Source organism: Cryptomeria japonica, chromosome 3, assembly GCF_030272615.1.
Source record: "Cryptomeria japonica chromosome 3, Sugi_1.0, whole genome shotgun sequence".
NCBI classification, from domain to species: domain Eukaryota; kingdom Viridiplantae; phylum Streptophyta; class Pinopsida; order Cupressales; family Cupressaceae; genus Cryptomeria; species Cryptomeria japonica.
In genome coordinates this window covers 55,733,776-55,753,446 of record NC_081407.1, presented here as the reverse complement: position 1 = coordinate 55,753,446, position 19,671 = coordinate 55,733,776, and the positions used below count along the sequence as shown (strand labels likewise).

The 19,671-nt window shown below is 34.1% G+C and overlaps 1 protein-coding gene across 1 annotated transcript in view; it reads left to right on the top strand.

Moving 5' to 3' along the window:
* The first annotated feature begins 4,931 nt into the window (after positions 1-4,931).
* Positions 4,932-19,671, top strand: part of LOC131874563 (MADS-box transcription factor 14-like) — a 54,591-nt gene continuing 39,851 nt past the window's right edge. Inside the window, exons 1-3 of the mRNA XM_059218055.1 lie at positions 4,932-5,015; positions 5,155-5,254; positions 5,504-5,545. Coding sequence (XP_059074038.1) covers positions 4,954-5,015; positions 5,155-5,254; positions 5,504-5,545 — 204 coding nt within the window. The 5' untranslated portion in view covers positions 4,932-4,953. The remainder of the gene's footprint in view (positions 5,016-5,154; positions 5,255-5,503; positions 5,546-19,671) is intronic.

Below are 19,671 nucleotides of genomic sequence, written 5' to 3'. Positions count from 1 at the left end.
GAGAAGATGGATTATGTAAGGAATTTTCTATTAAAATGCAGCAAGAATTTGAAATGTCTATGATTGGAGAAATAAAATTCTTTTTAGGATTGCAGATTTCACAGACTGATAAAGTTATATTCTTGAGTCAATCCAAGTACTTAAAAGAGTTACTAAAGAAATTTGGGATGGAGAACTCTAAACCGGTAAGCACACCTATGACAACAAATGATAAATTATCACAAAGGGATGAATCTACACCTATAATCCAACTAGATACAAATCTATGATAGGAGGTGTACTGTATTTGACACAAACCAGACCTGATATTATGAATGCAGTATGTATTGTTTCAAGATTTCAAATTAATCCTAGAGAAAATCATGAATAAACAGTAAAAACAATTTTCCGATACTTACAAGGCACTATAAATCTTGGATTATGGTAGAGATGAAAACTTTGAATTATGTGCATACAGAGATGCAAATTGGGCAGGAGATGTGGATGATTTCTTGGAAACAGACTAGTTTCTTGGTTGAGTAAGAAACAGAGTTGTACATCTTTATCAACAGCAGAATCAGAATATGTTGCAGCAGCAACTAACTGTACACATGTACTATGGCTTAAGCAAATGTTGAAAGACATAAAGGTAAAATGCAAGGAACCTATCACTATCTATTGTGATAACACTGCAGCAATTGATATATCTAAGAATCTAGTATTACATTCTAAAACCAAACATGTTTCTATCAAACTGAACTTTCTAAGGGAAAAAGTTGAAGCTAAGGAGATAAAACTGGTTTATGTGAATACTAAGGAACAACTTGCATATATTTTCACAAAACCTTTACCTAAGGAGACTTTTGAATATCTCAGAGATCAGCTTGGAGTCATACCATCACCGGTAGAGACTTAGATAGTTGATGATTGTCATCAACCGGCAGAATTAATAGAGAAATTTTTTAGTCTGGTCTTTGATGAGGAAGCTACTTCTCAAGGGGAGTAGTTGGTATATTAAATTGATTGGTATTTTATATATGAATTTGGTATTATTGTAACTTTGACATTTGATGTCAAAGGGGGAGAGATATCTATGGAAAAACACATTATCTTTTTTTGGAGAGATTGGTATTTTTAAAAAAACTTTGGAAAACACATGTTGCTCTCAGGGGGAGAGATTGTTGTTTAGAAGAAATCATTTTCTGGTTATGATCTTTTTGGAGATTTTTGGTTTTTGATACTTGGCATTTCTGTTTTGGCACTTTGATGGTTTTTCCATGTTGTGTTGCCATCAATGCCAAAGGGGGAGATTGTTGGTATTCTGGTATGGTTTTGTCATTGATGTCAACACCTACTAAAACACTAGCACTTTGGAGATCCAGCAACATTCATCGGCAAACAAGTAACTATTGCACAGTTACTGGTATAGGTTACACTTGCAAGATATAATGATCACCGGCACTTGGAATGATATGGAAAACACTTAGTAATGTCGAAGACATCGTTTGGACATCTTGTTCATTGGTATATTCATAGTTGCATATTTGTTGTTGCCGGTAAATAGGTCTAGGGTTACACCGACAGGTTTATCTTTTCGAGATCAACATGGCACGCTATGGAGATAATTAATTATTGTTGTAAATGCATTAAGCCGACATGTTCAATCGGTTATTGCATCGGATATTATATTGTTTGTAAAAAGTTTTTATTGTCATATCTTGTAGAGCTGACCTACTAAAATTGGTCTTAAGTTATGGTATAAATGTAAGATTTTATTTGTAAGATCAAGTGTGGAATGTGAAAAAGGATTGTGTGAAGGTATATGCGAGTTTAAGTAGAGCTATACACAAAGACATCATTTGAAGGTGAAGCTAGGTTTTTGTGAAAGCATATTAGCATTACATCGGTACTGAATCCAACATATGAAGATGCTATTTTGTGCAGTTAATTCTTATTGGATTTAACCATCCAACTGTAGTCAGTGTGACTCCCATTGTGATTGAGCGGTGAGCTCTAGACTGTTGGCCTTTCTGCATGTGCAGACCCCATTTATGTACACTTACTATTTGCAGTAGTATCATCTGATTGTGGGTAAGGTTTCCCACCGTGGTTTTTCCCCTTACAGGGTTTCCACGTACAAATATTGGTGTCATGTGTTGTGGATGACTTTGTGTTTATGTTTCATGCATTAATCTTTATCGGTATAGCAATTAACTATTAACACTGTCTACCGACATACTTAACTGGTTTATCAGTATTAAGCATTAAGTTGGTTAAGTTGTTTTTGGTTTGAATTTATTAGACAACTGATTCACCCCCCCTCTCAGTTGTCTTCGGGACCTAACACTATTTGCAGGATGGAATGCTTTGTCACCTTGTCCAAATCTGTGTGCCCAATGCAGAACGCAAAAAGTTGATATGGGAAGCTCACTATAGTAAGGTTGTTGGTCACTTTGGTATAGGTAAGACTACTGCTATACTTCAGAAGTATTTCTATTAGCCAAAATTACGGAATGATGTTATTTTATATATTCAAGCTTGTATCGCATGTGCTATTGCTAAGCTTGCCAATCGTAAACTTGGGCTATACTCACCACTTCCTGTTCCTGAAAAACCTTGGCACTCAGTTTCTATGGACTTTATGTCTGGTCTTCCTACCACCAAAAGAGGCTATGATTGTGTGTATATTGTGGTAGATAGGTTCTCCAAAATGGCAGTAATAGTTGCATGTAAAAAAACAATTTTTGTAGAGGACACTGCAAAGCTATTCTTTGAATACATTTGGGTTCATTTTGGTCTACCGAATACCATTATCTCGGATAGGGACAACAGGTTTCTTAGTATGTTCTGGTCTACACTATGGGAAACGATGAACACAAAATTAACAAAGTCTACTATTTTCCACCCTCAAACAGATGGCCAAATAGAGGTAGTGAATCAGATGATCATACACATCCTACGGATGTACCACTCAAAACATCCCCGCACATGGGATGAAAGTCTTCCATATGTTCACCATAGCTACAACAAGGCAATTCACAGTTCAACTGGCCACAACCCATTTGAGGTTTGTCTTGGTTATTAGCCACTTGCACTCATGGACGTTGCCATACCACTTATTCAACCTGATCTAGTTCCACGTGTTGGTAAGGAGGAAGATAAGGCAACCCAGTTCATCGATAGAATTCATCATCTACAACAAGAAGTTCATGAAATTTTGGAACACACCAATAAGAAGTATAAGGAGAGACATGATGAGCATCGTACTCCTCATAATTTTCAAGTCGGGGACAAGGTGTGGTTGCATATCCAGAAGGAACGATTGTAGGGTGCCAATAGGAAGCTTCATCTTCTACGTTATGGGCCATACACCATCATCAAGCAAGTTGGTGATAATGCTTTTGAGCTTAATTTACCTCCATTTCTGGGTCTTCATCCAGTCTTCAATGTGGAACTCTTGAAACCATATTTTCCTCCACTATTAGATGTTGCAGATGTGGCGGAAACAATATCCACTACAGAATTGAATCCAAATGCAGCTACCCCATTCCAATGCGATCATATTGTGGACACCATGGTGAAAACACTCAAACAACAACAGATTTACTTGTAGAAAGTGGTTCGAGCAGGGCAGATTGCAAAACAAGGAAAGTGGTTTACCAGAGAGCGGCTTCAAGAACGTTTTGCTCATCTCATTCAAAGTGTTGATGCAATGGGGCCCATTGGTTTCCAAGGAGGAAGTAATGATCAGAAGAAAATTTGAAATAGTTGAAAAAAATATTTTCATATTTTTTATAGTTTGTCTATACGTTAGTAATTGGCATTTTTGAAGGCCTTAGGGCATTTTTAGCCCTTTAAAAAAGTATGCTCTTTTAGAATCTCGTCTACAACTCTTGGAGACCTTTCCAACGAGTTAAACGACTTGTAATTTCGAGTCCCGTGCAGAAAGTTATCCCTAGTTAAAGTTAGGACAAATTTTATATAGTTTTTTGAAAAATTACATAGTTTTAGATTTTATTATGTAATAAACAAATGTGACTGTTGGACTTCGATTCTCAAGGGGTTTTTGTGACCCTTGGAATCTCATGAACTTCTATATGTTGGATTTTCGAATGGAATAGATTACTTTTTGGCCTGCTTCAATTCTATGCTTTTTGGTTCTTGTAAACAGAATTTACAATACCGCAGGTTCTCACTCAGGTATTGTCATCCGAATCCATAATTTGGATCAATTCCATAGGTTAGTAACCATCTTACATAATGAAATAGAGTTGGAATTTTGGAGAATTGAATAAAAACGAAATTAATAAACACCATAGAAAAGAAGATGTGAAATTTAATGTGGAGAAATCCTTTGTGAGTACCTTATCAAACAGTATGATAAGTGCACACCAATAGTTCAAATTATTTTTATAATTGATGTTTAGTTTGTATAATTATTTGATATATTGAAATAATTTCTGAAGATCAATTACAACTCCCTACTATAAATTTTTAGTCATGAATATGAGAATAAAACTCTCATAATTAAAATCAAATCCTTTAGTTAAAATACACCACACGCAAAGCAAATAGAATTTTGTTCAAGAAATCCACATGTCGGCGTACACACTCTTTCTGTAAAAAAAATTGTTCAATGGAATTTAATACGTATTTGATAATTAAGAAAATGTAATATGGGTTTATGTTCAAGGGCAGTAGAGGGCATACATGGTAGCAATCTCCCATGATTGGACATATAAAAAATAAATACTCTTTTGAATTACGACATTTGACGACATATAAAAAATAAATACTTTTGACTTACGACATTTGACATAACGTGTTCAAGAAAAAATAGAGAATAATAATGTGAATTCTATTTATCAATTTTTTTAATATATACTTTGGATCACATACATCTTTCTTATCTATTTAGCAGAATGCATTTAATAGTATTAATCGTCGATGGCTTAACACTTTTTGTGCCAATAGATGCTACGTTTGGAAGTGGAGAACATGCGAAAGAGGATTACTTTTTTAGAAAAAACATACAAGTAAGAATTTAGAATTAATTTTATGTTGAAAATTGTATATTTATGTCATAGGTTTCAAATTATAACAAATCTTTTTACGTAGTTTTCTAATAAGATTAGAAATATTTTAATGATAAGAAATACTATTCTATTGAAATAGACATATGATTGGTGAAGATTTGGAATCGTCAAATTTTAAGGAGCTGCAATGTCTTGAGAAGCACATGAGTTTGGGTGCTAGAAGGATATGGACCAGAAAGGTAATTATAACCACTTTTAGATTTAGTTTAATATTTCGTAAATTTCTCCATTTATGATTTAAGTTCTATATTTACTTTCATCAAAGAGACATAATTCTAGATTAGTATTATGCATACTTCTTTGAATATTTTCTCTTTTGTAGGAAAAAGTATTCAAAAATATGAAATTGAGTTATAATATGATTTTCATGCATTAATTTCAATCAAAATTACATTATCTTATTGAGAGCATGCTATTTGAAATTGCAGGAAAAAATGTCACTAGAGCATATTCGATCTCTAAAAATGAAGGTATAATATAATTTTCATTTGAATAAAATCTTATACTTCATTATTTTAATTTAATATGAACTGTTATTTTGTATCAATTAAATAAACATAAATCATATATATTTTGTCTAAAAAATGTTACATAAGTCATTGGATTTTAAACTACAACTAGACTCAGCCTCTAATGGTACTATATGGGTGATCCTACAATATTGAGTTACATGTTTTGATACATCCTGATTTTTCCCGAAATCTCACATTTTAAAAAAAGTATAATGATTTAGACCTTTTGACGTCTCATTTCAAGAAATTAATTTAAGAGAGTTAGATCAAAGCCTCTTAGATCAAACTCCATTGGATAGAACCTCTCTACTCTTAATACCTGCAATGGAGTCTCTTACACATCTATCAAAATGTTGACACAAAACCACTTTTACATTGGCTCTTTGGGCATCAAATGAGCTCATTTAGAAGTTTTGTTTTGTAAGAATGTAGTCCTTGTTATAAGCCACAAAGAGTTTTAATATATTAAATTTCATTAATATATTTATTTTTTATTTCTATGAATGTAAGTTTTTCATCGAATATTAAGGACTGTGTTTGCGCATGTGGAAAAAATGAAAAATAGAGAAAAAATTATATAAAATATCTTTTCCATAGGTATTGATAGCCTTATTTCAACACAAAAAAGAAGTTGATTCAAATGGATACAAAAAAGATACACAATAGAATGCACCTATGTCCAAATTACAATTACTCACATTAAAAATTAACTAAAAAATATATATGTAACATAAAATTATGAAAAATTATCTATCCACTAGATATTGGTGTGACAAATTTGAATTTAATTCTTGCTATAAAAAATATTATGCACTACACAATAAATGTCACTTTTGAAAAATTTTGATTACTATAAATAGCAAGTTATTAAAAGTTACGTAAAAATATGGACAATTCATTTCTAGTTTTAAAAAATAGTAAGTTATTAAAAGTTACATAAAAATATGGAAAATTCATTTCTAATTTAAAAAAAGAAAATATTTAGAACCTACATGAAAAATCTCAAACGTTGATTTTAGTGTCAAGTTTGACCAAAAAGTGTAACCCAATATTATGGGATCACCCATAGGATATCAAATAATTCTTTCCCTACTAGTGGCTTGATCTTGTGTCTTTTTCCTTTCTTATGAAAACTGAATTTAATATCTTACTTTGATGAGATTAAATTTTGGTATTTCATCGAGCTTAAAGTAAGCCTCTTGTTGTGTACGTAATTTATGTAGGAAGAGATAAATGACAAAATTATGCAAGATGCTTGAATGTTTTGATATGGATGGTATTTAACTTTAAGTATAGATTCATAGGTAGAAAACTTAAAATATTTGGACACAAGTTGATAGGGAATTATCATTTTTTCAAATTTAGTCTTGCAACATGATATTAAGATAAATTTTGAGGAGGACAAGATCACATCTATATTTTTTTTTCAACAAATATAATTCCACCCATGATATCAAATAAGGTGGGGGAATAGGTAAAATATGAGTTAAGTACAAACTACAGTGGTGAATTTGATAAAAAAAGGCTTTGGAAGAGACTAAATTTAGTAACCTAGTGAACTATATTCCATAAAATTAAGCACTAGGTTGTCACGCATAAATGAAAAGGCTAAAGTTAGTAAAAAACACATAGAGATGAGTGTGAAGTATGCACTTTTTTTCTCCATATTTTCTTCTCATTTGTATATATGTAGGAACCAAGTATCCTAAATTAATATAGGACTAAGTAAAGTACCAAGCATGTTTCAAATTAATATACATTTGGAAGATGATTGTTTCTTTCTCTATGTTTTTCCATGAGTCTAGATCTCAAAAATTCCACACATGGGTACAATAAAGCATGAGCAAGACAATAGTAACCATAAAAAGACATACACATCACAATGTATGTGTGCTTGAATTCAACATATTATCTCATTTTGAAAAATAAATGATAGGGGAGGACAAATGAAGATGTTGTTAACAGGGCCCTAATAAAGACATGCGAATAATATGTGAAGTGAGAAAGCATCAGGTTTCTAGAGTTGTTGAAGGGTTAGTATTGGTGTGGTCCCTAGTTCTTTACATAAGACACATAGAGAAATGTTGTTAGCTTAGTGTGTGAAATTTATAATGTTAAGAACATGGATTTATAAATTGCCTAAACAGAAAGGCTTTCTGTCTAACCTTTCCACCATTTAGGATGACACCTCAAGTGTTAAAGATAATTTATGTTGGTGTAATAATCTTAAAACATGTCTTGTGTGATATAAGCATTAAAGAGATGGATTTATGTATAAGTGTACCTTTTATAAGTAAGATAATGTGTTATTATATGAATATTATCTTAAGAAACATACAACTAGAGATATCATATAAAAATATGATCACAAATTTATGATGGTCTATTCTTTAGATTTCTTTTCAAAAGAGGAAAAAAAAATCACCATAAGGGTGGTGTAGGTGCCAAGTTGAGAAAAGTAGTAAGTTCCATAGAATTTAATCAATATTTATATAAAAGAAAAATATATAACTAAGAGGAGCCTAAATTACCGGGGACATGTACCTAGATAAAATTGCTTTGTTCGGGGGTGGAAACTCCTGAGAGGTGTGGGGACACCTTTGAAGTGTCCCCAACCATCCCCCAAAAGTGAAATTTATTTGTAATTGTTTTAGGTACATCCCTAAATACATAAAAAATATAGTCCAACGTCCATTGATCGTCCCAAGGACAACTAGCCATCCCCTATGCCACAATAAGGAAAAAGTGGTTCATAAGTAATAAAAAATAGGGATGTGGGGGCCAAATACGCTGCCCAAATTTTTCAAATGCATTCTATTTAACTTTGTTGGCAATTAACTATAAAAGAAAACAATATTTTTCCCACACCTTGTGAATCCAAAACTGTCTAATTGTGAGGTTGGTTTTTCTAAATCAATTTTCTGATCATAACTAGTAATGTATAAGTATATTGAATGTCTCAAGGTCTTGTTACCAGCCAGTAGAGTGTTTGCTAAAATTTAAAAATATATTTTTTTAATCACATCTAAATTTATCTACGATAAGTTTGAATAGTTTTAATCTTGGTGTTTGATCAAAGTGTAAATATTATATGAACAGATTAAATCTATGTTTTTTAGGTCCTTGGATACCTTAATTGATTTTGTGGTTAAGTGTTGCAGTAAGGAAAAGGTTGTCATTTAGTTGGTTTCGCATTTTTCTTGTGTTAGATTCTTATTGTGATTTTATATGATAGATATTCAATTATTGGCTTGTGGCATCTCTTACTTAGCATGGTAATGAGTTCAATGTATTTTATGTGTAGTTGTTTTAGAAAACTATGATTTTTTAGATGGAGATGACTAGGAATACACTCATCTAGATTCTCTATATTTTAAAAATTTTCTTATTTTTAATATTTGTTTCCTACCATCTCCTAAAAAATGTCCCCATCCTATCCTCGTCCTTGAAATGTGTCCCTCATTCCTACTCTATCTCATCCAAAAAATCTGGAGTCAAATAGAGAGGAGTATAACAATCAAGACATAAAGAAACGTTCTGATGTGTAGCTTATAAAAGAAAGAGATAGGAGAAAGAATAAAGTAAATATTCTCAAGAGAAAGTGTATTAAAATAAATATAAGGAGAAAATAATGACATGATGAAATGGGTGATGAGCGCACAAATAATTTTGGGAGGTGCGAGTGGGGGGGGGGGGGGCGCGGTGGTGAATAAGTATAATGCAACTTTACTTATTAACCAATTAACAATGATAGAATAAAAAATAATAGAAACATATAACATCCACATAAGAGAGAAAGCAAGTTTTATGTGGAAACAATGGTGAAGGATTCCTTGGATCTACTATCCAAATCTAGTTTCATAAGAAATAATAAAATCCCCACTTATAGAATTTACAACCACCAACCTCCTAGATACACAAGTGCCCACTATTGAAAATCAAATCAGAAAGAGAGATCAATTTCATCTTCTCTCAAGAAGCTCAAACCTTAGGGATACAAGATTTCATCTCCTAGTGTAGCTTCTTCAACAAATGATGAACACTTTTCTCTTCTCTACTTTTCTTTACTCCACTCTTCTCTACTTTTGATATGTATTAATTTTTCTATTATTTTTTCTACTACATGACTAATTTTATATTTTATAAAAAAACACATCACTTAATTATAGAGAGAATTAATCATTAAAATGATTAAATCAATTCATAGAAACATGTATGATGTCGACCGATAGAGATAATTTAAAAATAAATTTATTAAACACTTGATTTAGCCATTGCAAAATAAATGGCTATGCAGAAATTAGGGCATTGTAGATTGAGGTTTAGTCATATTGCATTTACTAGAATGAATGAAAATAGTGAATAGTGAAGATTCGTTAAGGGTCATAGGTCAAAGCTTCTTCACACGTCTTCTATTATTAACCAAACATATTAATTGGACATGCCAATCATTAATCACCGAGAGGATAGACCATTTTAGTGGTTGGAAATCTGAGGTTCACCTTAACCTCGACAAACTTAACACTTGGAAGAGTCGATCATCAATAGGATAGACCTTTGTTGATGTTAGGGCTTGGAGGTTCTCTTTAACCTTTACAAACTTAACACTTAGTTCAAAGACCGAATCATCATCTTGTTAAGCTCACATATATACTAAGAGGGGGGTGAATCTGTATATACCAAATTTAACTTCAAATCCAGTGTAACATTAGAATCATTATTGTATCTCACTATAACATTAAAGAAGTTTAGAAAGAGCTAAACACAATTAAACATCAACACATGATAACACTAGATATACATGGAAAACCAGAAGGAAAAATTAACATTGAGAATAGCTGCTTCGTTCTACAAGCCAAATTCATCCTCACAAAGATAATAAAGAACTTACAATATTTTGTATGCACCAACCCATTGTTGGCAATAGACACTCATCTGGTGACTTTCGGTAGTTGCTTATTGGTCTAGGGTTGTCATTGATGGCAACTCTTCTTGATGATTCGATCCGACGATCGTGATTCATCGTATCCGGAAGCAGGAGTTAACAAGTAAAACAGGGCTATCTTGGTAATGTTTTGGTTTGGAATGACTTCCGATGATTGTGGTCATTTTGGTGGTTGATCTTGTGTTTTTGGTGAATGGGAAGATCCTTAGGAAGCATGTGATCATGCTCTTTTGGTCTAGTGCTATGTTTTGTTCGAGATTGAAGCCAACTTGGAGCTACACGTTACACTTCTTGAAGACGACTTGGAAGAGATTATTTTTATGTAAAGACCGGATATATAAGATCGAATTGGAGATTGGTTTTTGGTGTAATATAATTATGGTTATCTGTTTTGGTGCGATTGAGCACAGTGTCACGTGCGTATTTGGTTTACAGATAATCTGGTAGCTGACTGAGACAAAGATATAGTATTTGTAGAGCGAGGACAGTCAGAGATCTAGTGCTTAACCATAACTCATTCTTGCATTGTCAGATGCTATCTCAGAGTTCATTTCATTGCAATCAAATTGTAAGTCGGTGAGACTTCCCTGAAGGTTGTAGCCTTTCGGGTCATTGTAATTGAGCAGTGAGCCTAAATGCAAGTGCATTCCCCATCTATGTAATATTTATGTATTCCTGGCCATAGTATATGAATATTGTGGGCTCCAGCCCCACCGTGGTTTTTCCCTTTTCGGGTTTCCACGTCAAAATTTCGGTGTTGTGGATCTGTGGTTTATTTATTGCATGTTTATGCTCTTTTTTGTTATGCATTGCTAACCGGTGGATAAAGAATTAGTTTGTGGATATTATTTTCGACAGATCATTGATTCACGCCCCCTCTTAGTGATCTCTAATTATAACTGTTACTGAATTTTCATAATAATTACAATTTAATGGAAAATTCAAGTACCTAGGCAAAGATTACAGTTACATGAAAAAAATTTCAGAAAATCTTTCAATTGTTTTCAATTTATTATATTTCATACAGTTGAAAAGATTAAGAGAAAGTAATCTGCAAAATAAATGTTTCTCTCACACAAGACCGTGAGAGTGATCTTTATTTTCCTATGTTTAGAGGAGATAAGAAGGGAACCAGCCATTGCCTGGGGGTATATGGCTAACATAAGTCTGTTTCTGAACTTGTAGGTTTGCATTCCCGACATCTTTTGGCCTCCAGTCACCTCCTTGTCCTGAAAAAAGTCAAAAAAGTGGTTTGGGTTAGATCCAAGGGATCCAAGCAATGACTAATTTCCTACTAATCTTGCCTATACATTTGTAATATTCAATCATGATCCCTTTTTGACAAAAAAATAAACATCATGGAAAACCAAGAGGAAAAGGTCATTCGCATTGCTTTGGAGAATCATTGTTTTTCTGACTGTTTGTTTAATGTGCAGAAACAGGTAATCCAAAATTGCAGATTTCAGAGGTTTCATTTATGAGTGGGATTAAATGAGGCTCCCACAAGGGTTGAGCCCATCTCATAGAAACTATATGATTGTTCAGAGTGTATTTGTAGATATATATAGGATGTACTGTGGAGAAGATCTTTGATTCCAAGACAGGAAGGGGAGGAAGCATAAGATGGGATAAAGGCATCATTAATCCAAACAGACCACAACTGATGAAGTTTTCAGCTTGGTCCAACGGTGTAATGGTTTTGTGATGGGGTTTTCTCATTTTCATTTTTATTTTTCCCATGAATTCATTGCAAATTCAAACCAACAGAAGGAATGCTACAAATATGTGAAGAAAGTGGGACAGACATAGCACAAGCTGTGCGAAAGGAAATATGCCAACAAAAAATATAAATTCAGTACAGATTGTAGAAATTCCAAAGTTCAAAAAACTATATACATCTGCATGTGCATGAAAAACCACCAGCATTGTTTCATTCAACAAAAAATTACAGAGATTTCTTCTTCAGATATACAATAAAAAAAATAAAAAATAGAAAGTTGCAGAGAGGGTTTCGTAAAAATGCAAATTGCAGAAATTCCAGAGTTCTGTGCGTAAAAAGCCATCAACATTTCGTGAAGGAGAAATTTCTAGAGATACAGTGAATGAAACCCCATTGGCGCCGTTTCCCGTTTTTGCATTTCAAAGCAAAAAAATGGCAGAGATTTCTTCAAAATATAAATAGAGTTTTCCTTCTTTCGAAAAATGAAAAGAAAATTACAAATGTTGTCCGAATTGAAAGAAATTCCCCAGAAAATGGAAAAACTATATACAACTGCCTGTGCATGAAAAACCACTAGCATTATTTCATTCAACAAAAAAATACAAAGATTTCTCCCTAAAAAATGCAAAGTTTTCCTTCTTGTCTTAAGAAATATGCAAGCAAAACCTACAAATTCTATTTGAATTGCAGAGATACATGAAACGTGAGAGGACGTGAAGGATATTTGTGCAAAATTCTTTGAAAAGCAGAGATTTATTCTTGAAAAAATGCAGGCTTTTTAAATGCAAGCAAAAATAAAAAAATTACAAAGATTGTAGAGATACAGGAAACGTGAGAGTTTCGTGAAGGGAAAAAATGGCAGAGATTTCTTCTTCGAAATACTATCAAAACTCATTCGAAATGCCGAGTTTATAGTTGAAAAACAGTAAAAATGTAAAATGTCTCCGAAAATATGCAATCTGAAGGAAATACCTCTCATTTTTTTGCAAATGAAGAAATGCCATGGTTTTTAAAGAAAACCCTATGAATTCCAAGAGTGGAGCAGACTGAATCAAGTCTCAGAGAACTGCTGAAGAGAAGGAGTCATCACACAACTTCCATTTTTCATCTTCGGTCCAAAACCCTAACAGTTCGGCAGAATACCTCTTCACCGAAAGTTACAAATGCAAATGAATAATAATGTTCAAGTTGCTGCTGATATTGTTGGCATTATAACAGACAAGGGAGATTGTTGGCATTTCAATAAGGATATTGAGAAGGTTGTTGATGATTATGGATATAACTGCTAAAGGATGTTTACTGTCTTAATATTATTATTTTGTCATTGATGTCAATAAATTGATTTTCTAATTCAGTATGATGTCGCCATATCTTGAGAAGTATGAACTGATGAGTATATAGATGTCGCTAAAAGACACAGAAAGAATGTGATGAATAAGGGGAGGAATAAGTTATTCAATGGGCAACTATTACCGAGTTAGACAATGATGAGATCATGATGTTTAGATTGTTTTGATATCCTACATATGTTATTGATTGTAAGGTTAATACTATACTATGTTACTGAGCAAAGAACCTAGTCAGTAAACCCTAAGGTTATCGCTATCGGTTAATGAAGGCAGTATGTCTACCGAGTGAAGTTCAGTATTTACCGAGTTGCAACCGAGTAATAACAGAATGCATTGAATGAATAAAAGCATTATTTAATGAAGGAAGCTGATGAGCTGGTTATGATTAAATGATTGGTATGTCGTGAATGAAGTTTGTTAAAGAATCTATGGCAAAGGAAAATCGGCAGGAAGATCTACATTGCAGATTGAACCGCTATACCCTAGCACAAGTTCCAAGAAATGTATGCAAGTTCCAAGGCGGGGTAAAACATTTTCAGATCGAAGGATACATTGAACCTGGTCAAGTTTGAAGATCTGATGGCTATGATTGATCATAGGAAATGTGATCAAGGAGATTAAGCGGTTGGCAAATTGTTTATAAATAAGGAACTGTTGATAAACAATGTATGCAGGCAAGTGTATGCACACGGATGTTGCATAGTGATTACTGAGTACAGAAGCTTGAAGATCTGTTTGAATAACAGAGTATAGAGCTCAGCAGATGGACAAGATAAGTCCTATGACTAAATTGCATTGAGCAAATAAGAATTTGCTTTAGCATTTTAGATGTGAAGTTGCAGATAGATTTTTATTACTGTTATTTTGTAAAGTAACAAAAAATCTCTTAACCGAGTGGACTTAAGTCTTATTTGTAAAACCCTCTAGCAAGGTGACATTTTGATTGAGTGTTTGAAATCCTTTAACAAGGTCACTTCTAACAAGGTGAAGATCCTAATAGATCTAAGGGAAATCCCTTAATCGGGTAACATCTAGCAATGTGTTTGTAATCTTTAACAGGATTTTCTTTTAACCGAGCATACTCTAGCAGAGTATATTTCTTAGTGGGTCCGAAATCCCACAGTGGTTTTTCCTTATTTGGGTTTCCACGTTAAATCTGGTGTTATAAGTGTTATGATGTTTATGTGCCTATGAGTTTGAATGTTTAGTAGTTTTGGTTATATTGCTGAAGTATATGTTACCGAGGTTGAATCTGTTGTTTTTATGGAAGATTAAGTTTGTATGATTCACCCCCCCCCTCTCATTTTATTAGCTTGGCATCTGTACTTAACATTAAGTATCAGAACTATCAGATATATTTCCCTTGCTTTGCTTTTTCCCATTTTTATGGGATTGTATTTCATTTATCTAATACAAAGTAATGCATACATGGTGGTCGAGTTTCCCCAAACTCCCACTTATGTTATGAAGTATCATTGCCTAGCCGTGGGGAGGCTTTAAAACCCCTAAGTCTTTTAAAGACTTATATATTTAAAGAAAGATGTAAATTAATTTTTAATAATTAGTTATTATATGAATGTTGTAAAAAATTATATTTCTTAGCAACATTAAATAATAATTAATTATTCAAATTAATTATTTTTTGTATATAGAAAATTTCCTAGCACCATATTCTATAAGGAAATTATTTTTTTGCATCATTTTAGCCTTTTGGATTCAATATTTTTCACCCATCGACACATTGAAACTATAAAATGAATATTCTAATTGGATTATTTGTAAATCCAATTAGTTTTTATTATTTGTGTCTTTAATGTTTATTTCCATTATGCATATGGAGGGAAAAAATTAAATCCAAAAGAGGGAAAGTTATCTCATGAGTTTGGGGTCGTATTTGAGCTTAAGGTGCAGTTGTCCATGAGTTTGTGCCAGTTCTCTAGTAGTTAAGACTTGATTTTGAGTGTTTCATGGGTCAACCTTCAGTTGACCAAGAGTTTACACTAGATTTCACACATTTATGTAGAATTTGAAGCCTTTTTGGGGGGGGGTTTCTTTCTCTACTCAGATTTTGGAGATATTTTTGACTTGGAGATCACTTTTGTATGTTTTCGGTTGACTTGCAGTCATCTTATCCTTGCCTTTGGAAGGCATTTTTTATAAAGGAAGCAAGGATTTCATTAGAGGAGGTTCGGGATTTTTTTCTCAAGTTTGGCAGAGATTTCTTTCTTGTAACCCATTTACAGTTTTGACAATGAATTCAATAAAATATTAGTTTATGCCTTCACATTTCTGTGCTTATTTTTCATTGTGTGATTGAGAGTAATTATCATATTGTGTTATTCATCAAATAACCTTTTTGAAATTTCTATCTCATGCATGAATCACAGGTTATGCATTGCGATTTTTCAGTTTAATTGTTTGAGAAGGTCATTTCCTTTCAATTTTTTTCTGAGTAAAGATCTTTTGCATGAAACATTTTTTGTGGTATAGATTCAGAGATGTTATGCGTGTAAAATAGGTGGCTTTAGAAGAGTTTCTCTATCATTTTTTCAGATCATATGGTGTATCACTCTATTTAGGTTGTTAATTTCCTTTCCATCTTTATTTTTTTCCCTTTCCCTTTTCACAAAAAAGCTTTTTTCCAAGGTCTTGTTAGAATAGGTGATCCATCAGTATCAGGAACGGGCCTATCCGGAGGTCCAATCATACCAATAGTTTACCCACAGACTTATGATTGTTCCCATGTTATCCCAAAGTGCTGGGTTTTAATAACTTAGTTTTCGGGTGCACTTTTGGGCCTTAACAATAACACTTGGTATCAGAGCCTAGTTCCTCTGAGGAAGCTTATCCGCTTGAGGAAGATCCGGGAGATTGATTCTATGGATTCCGGTTTTCAGAGACAACTCAATGTGGCACATGAGGATCTTGATGCAACTAGAAATGAGATATGTACCCTGAAGAAGAACTGGAATGTTGTTGATGAATTCATTAGTGAGCTGAAGGATCAAGCAAGTGTCTGCAGAGAGAAGAGGAAGGAATTGATGGACAAGTTGAAGGAGAAAGAAGATCAGATCATGGAATATAAGGACAAAGTTGATGAAGTTAACAAGCTTGAGAGAGAAAATGTTGCCTTGAAGAATGAGATGCAATCCATTGTAATGAGGCTGACCAAGGAAATTGAGGAATGGAAGAAGAATGAAGAGAATCTTGCACAATCATTGAAGGTTAAGAGTTGATGAATGCTTCAGGCTTACCTATGAGAATGATCAATTGAAGCTTGAGTTGACACAATCAAGGAATATTGGTCAAGAACTTGAAAGACAGATTGCTACCTTGAGAGATGAATTTGCTACTGCTAATGAGTACAAAGACAAATTCAAAGCTAGCTCAGCAAGGCTTGATGAGATGCTGGAAAGTCAGAGGCATGGAAAGGATATGTGAGGCCTAGGATTTGAGAAAGGTGAATCGTCTGAATCAGGACAAGGCAATGCAAAACCTGATCAAAAGAAGAGCAAGAATTCTCCAGTAAGACAACCTAATGCTCATAAATTCAATGGTAGATGTTTTACTTGCAATAAGTTTGGTCATATGGCAAGTCAGTGTTGAAGTAGGATGAATAATGGAATTATGAACAGTAACACTATGATGAACAATATGAATAATATTCCTACCTTTACCGGTCAATGTTTCATATGCAATAACTTTGGACACAAGTCAAATGTGTAGAGCAGTAATGAATAACTTTCAGAATAAAAGATGCTATGCTTGTGAAATATTTGGACATATTGCTAATCAGTGCAGGACAAGACCAAATCAGATGAACTTCAAACATATGCAGAATAATGTTATTTGCAAAGCATGCATCAAAACCAGTCGCATTGCAAAGTAGTATAGAAGCAAAAATAGTGCTCGAGTAGACAAGAACAAATCAGATTAAAAGGGAAACGAAAAGGTAGATGAGATCAGAGATCAACATAAGAAGATGTGGGTAAAGAAGGATGAATCTAAGGCAGATAATGGATCTGTACCTGAATCCGATGCAGGACCTTCACCCGGTAGCTAGGGCTTTTGGCCTTAGGGGGAGGCAAAGCAAATTCATGCAAATATTTAGTACCCTTGATGAGATCTATAGTCAATGGATTACAGATGGAAGAAATTGAATTTCAGTTGATATCCGGGATTCAGATGGGTGATTTCGGCATCCAGTAGTTAAACAGGTCATCCAGTTGGATATCTAAGGCGCATTTATTTCAAAATGAAATTAGGGCTTGTAAAGATAAAAGGACAAATACGAGGGTTATTATTCACTTTGCGAATAGTGTTTTTGAGCTGCAGAACCAAATGACCAAGGCTTCCAGGTGATCAGTGAGCTAAAAGTGATCCGGCGACTGATCTAGGGCATTCGACAATTAGTTGAGGTATTTTTTGAAGAGCATTTCTGAGTTTGGTTTTTTGAAAATTTGAAATGGCATCCTCATCCTCCATTGCTACTCCACTGGTTGTTGAGATCAAGGATAGACCCCGTCTTGTGTTTAAGAAGCACCCTTACAAATCCATGAAGGTCGACTCAGTTGGAGCCTTCTCATCCATTCTGCATGAAGTTTTGTATATAGATGATGTACGAGCCTAGATTCACTATGAGATCAAAGAAACTAGCACTAAGGATATCTTGGACCTATATACCGACAGCATCATGGATGAAATTGACAACCCTAAGCCAAAATTTATGCAATTGCAGAGAAAGGGTTTTACTCAGTTTGTGAAATTTACGTCATTCGATAAAAATGAATGGGTGAGGTATGTATTGAAGAGAATTAATGCATAATTTATATGTCTAGACCAACCCTATAAAATCAGTTCAGAAGCAATTAGGGTGGTAACTTGTTTGAATCAAACCGGTGACAAGACAGGGTTACTCAAAGTCACAAACCCTACCGTCAACAAGTTAACCAGTGCAGAGTTTTATGGCAATGAAGATCAACACAATCAAGGAAGATGATGTTAAGTTTGCTACAATGGTAATTGGTTACAAGGTATGTCAATCTAATCGACTGAATTTTATATCCGGCATTGCCATCCATGCGGCCTACTAGATGGTTAAGGAAGATGCTCATTATGATATGTGTGGTGTTCTGTTGGAGGAATTGAAGATAAATTTGAAGAAAATTAAGCAAGATAAAAAGTATGTCTTCAGATTTGGTTCCTTGGTTATCTGTCTGACACTTTACTTCATGAATCAGATCCCCAAAACTAGTAGTGCAGTGGGATTTTGACAGACCAGTGGCCCAACAGATTAAGCAGGGTCTTGGCAGACTTGGTAACAAAGACAATAAAAATGCTGCATTATGGGCATTCTTCAAGACCTTTCAGGACAAGATGAAATAGAGTCAAAATCCCCAAGGAAATTGTGAAGAAATATGAAGGGACAATCTGTTTCATGGTAAATAAAGATGAATGTCTCATGGAATTTGTTCAACCCCAGACAGTGTGGATAATGCCTATGGGCCGAGGTTGGTGCAAGGACTTTGGATGCTTAGGCACAACACCTGCTTAACGCTCTAGTGGATGCTAAAGAAGAAAGGTTAAAAAATTGCAAGGAAAAATCAATGGAATTGCACACCAAGTTCACCGAACCGGCTAGGAAAAGAAGTTCCCAAGATAGTAGAAGAAATGCTTGTTGAGGAAGGTCACCCTCAAGAGAAAGTCAGGGCTACAAGAGTTACAAGGGATGCAGTTGAAAAAGTGAAGAAACAAAAGATTGCACCTACTCCAGTCAAAGTGAAGGTGACAGGGTCCTCTCCCGCTCTGGTGAAGACACCTCCTACTGAATCAGAACCCTCCAGTTCATCTACAAAAGGGAAAGGTGTTCTGAGGAAGAAGCAAAAACCCCAAAGGAAGTATGTGGCAGTTTCTCTGGTGGCATCTAAAATGGATTCAAATGCGGACATTCCAAAGGTGCAAAAGAAAGGAGAGTTTGCAAGAGTAATTCGGAAACCCTAATCTGGTGCTGAGAGGAAAGGGCTAGAGGAGAAGAAGGCAAAGTCTAATCCTCTACGGGAAAGCAAGCCTA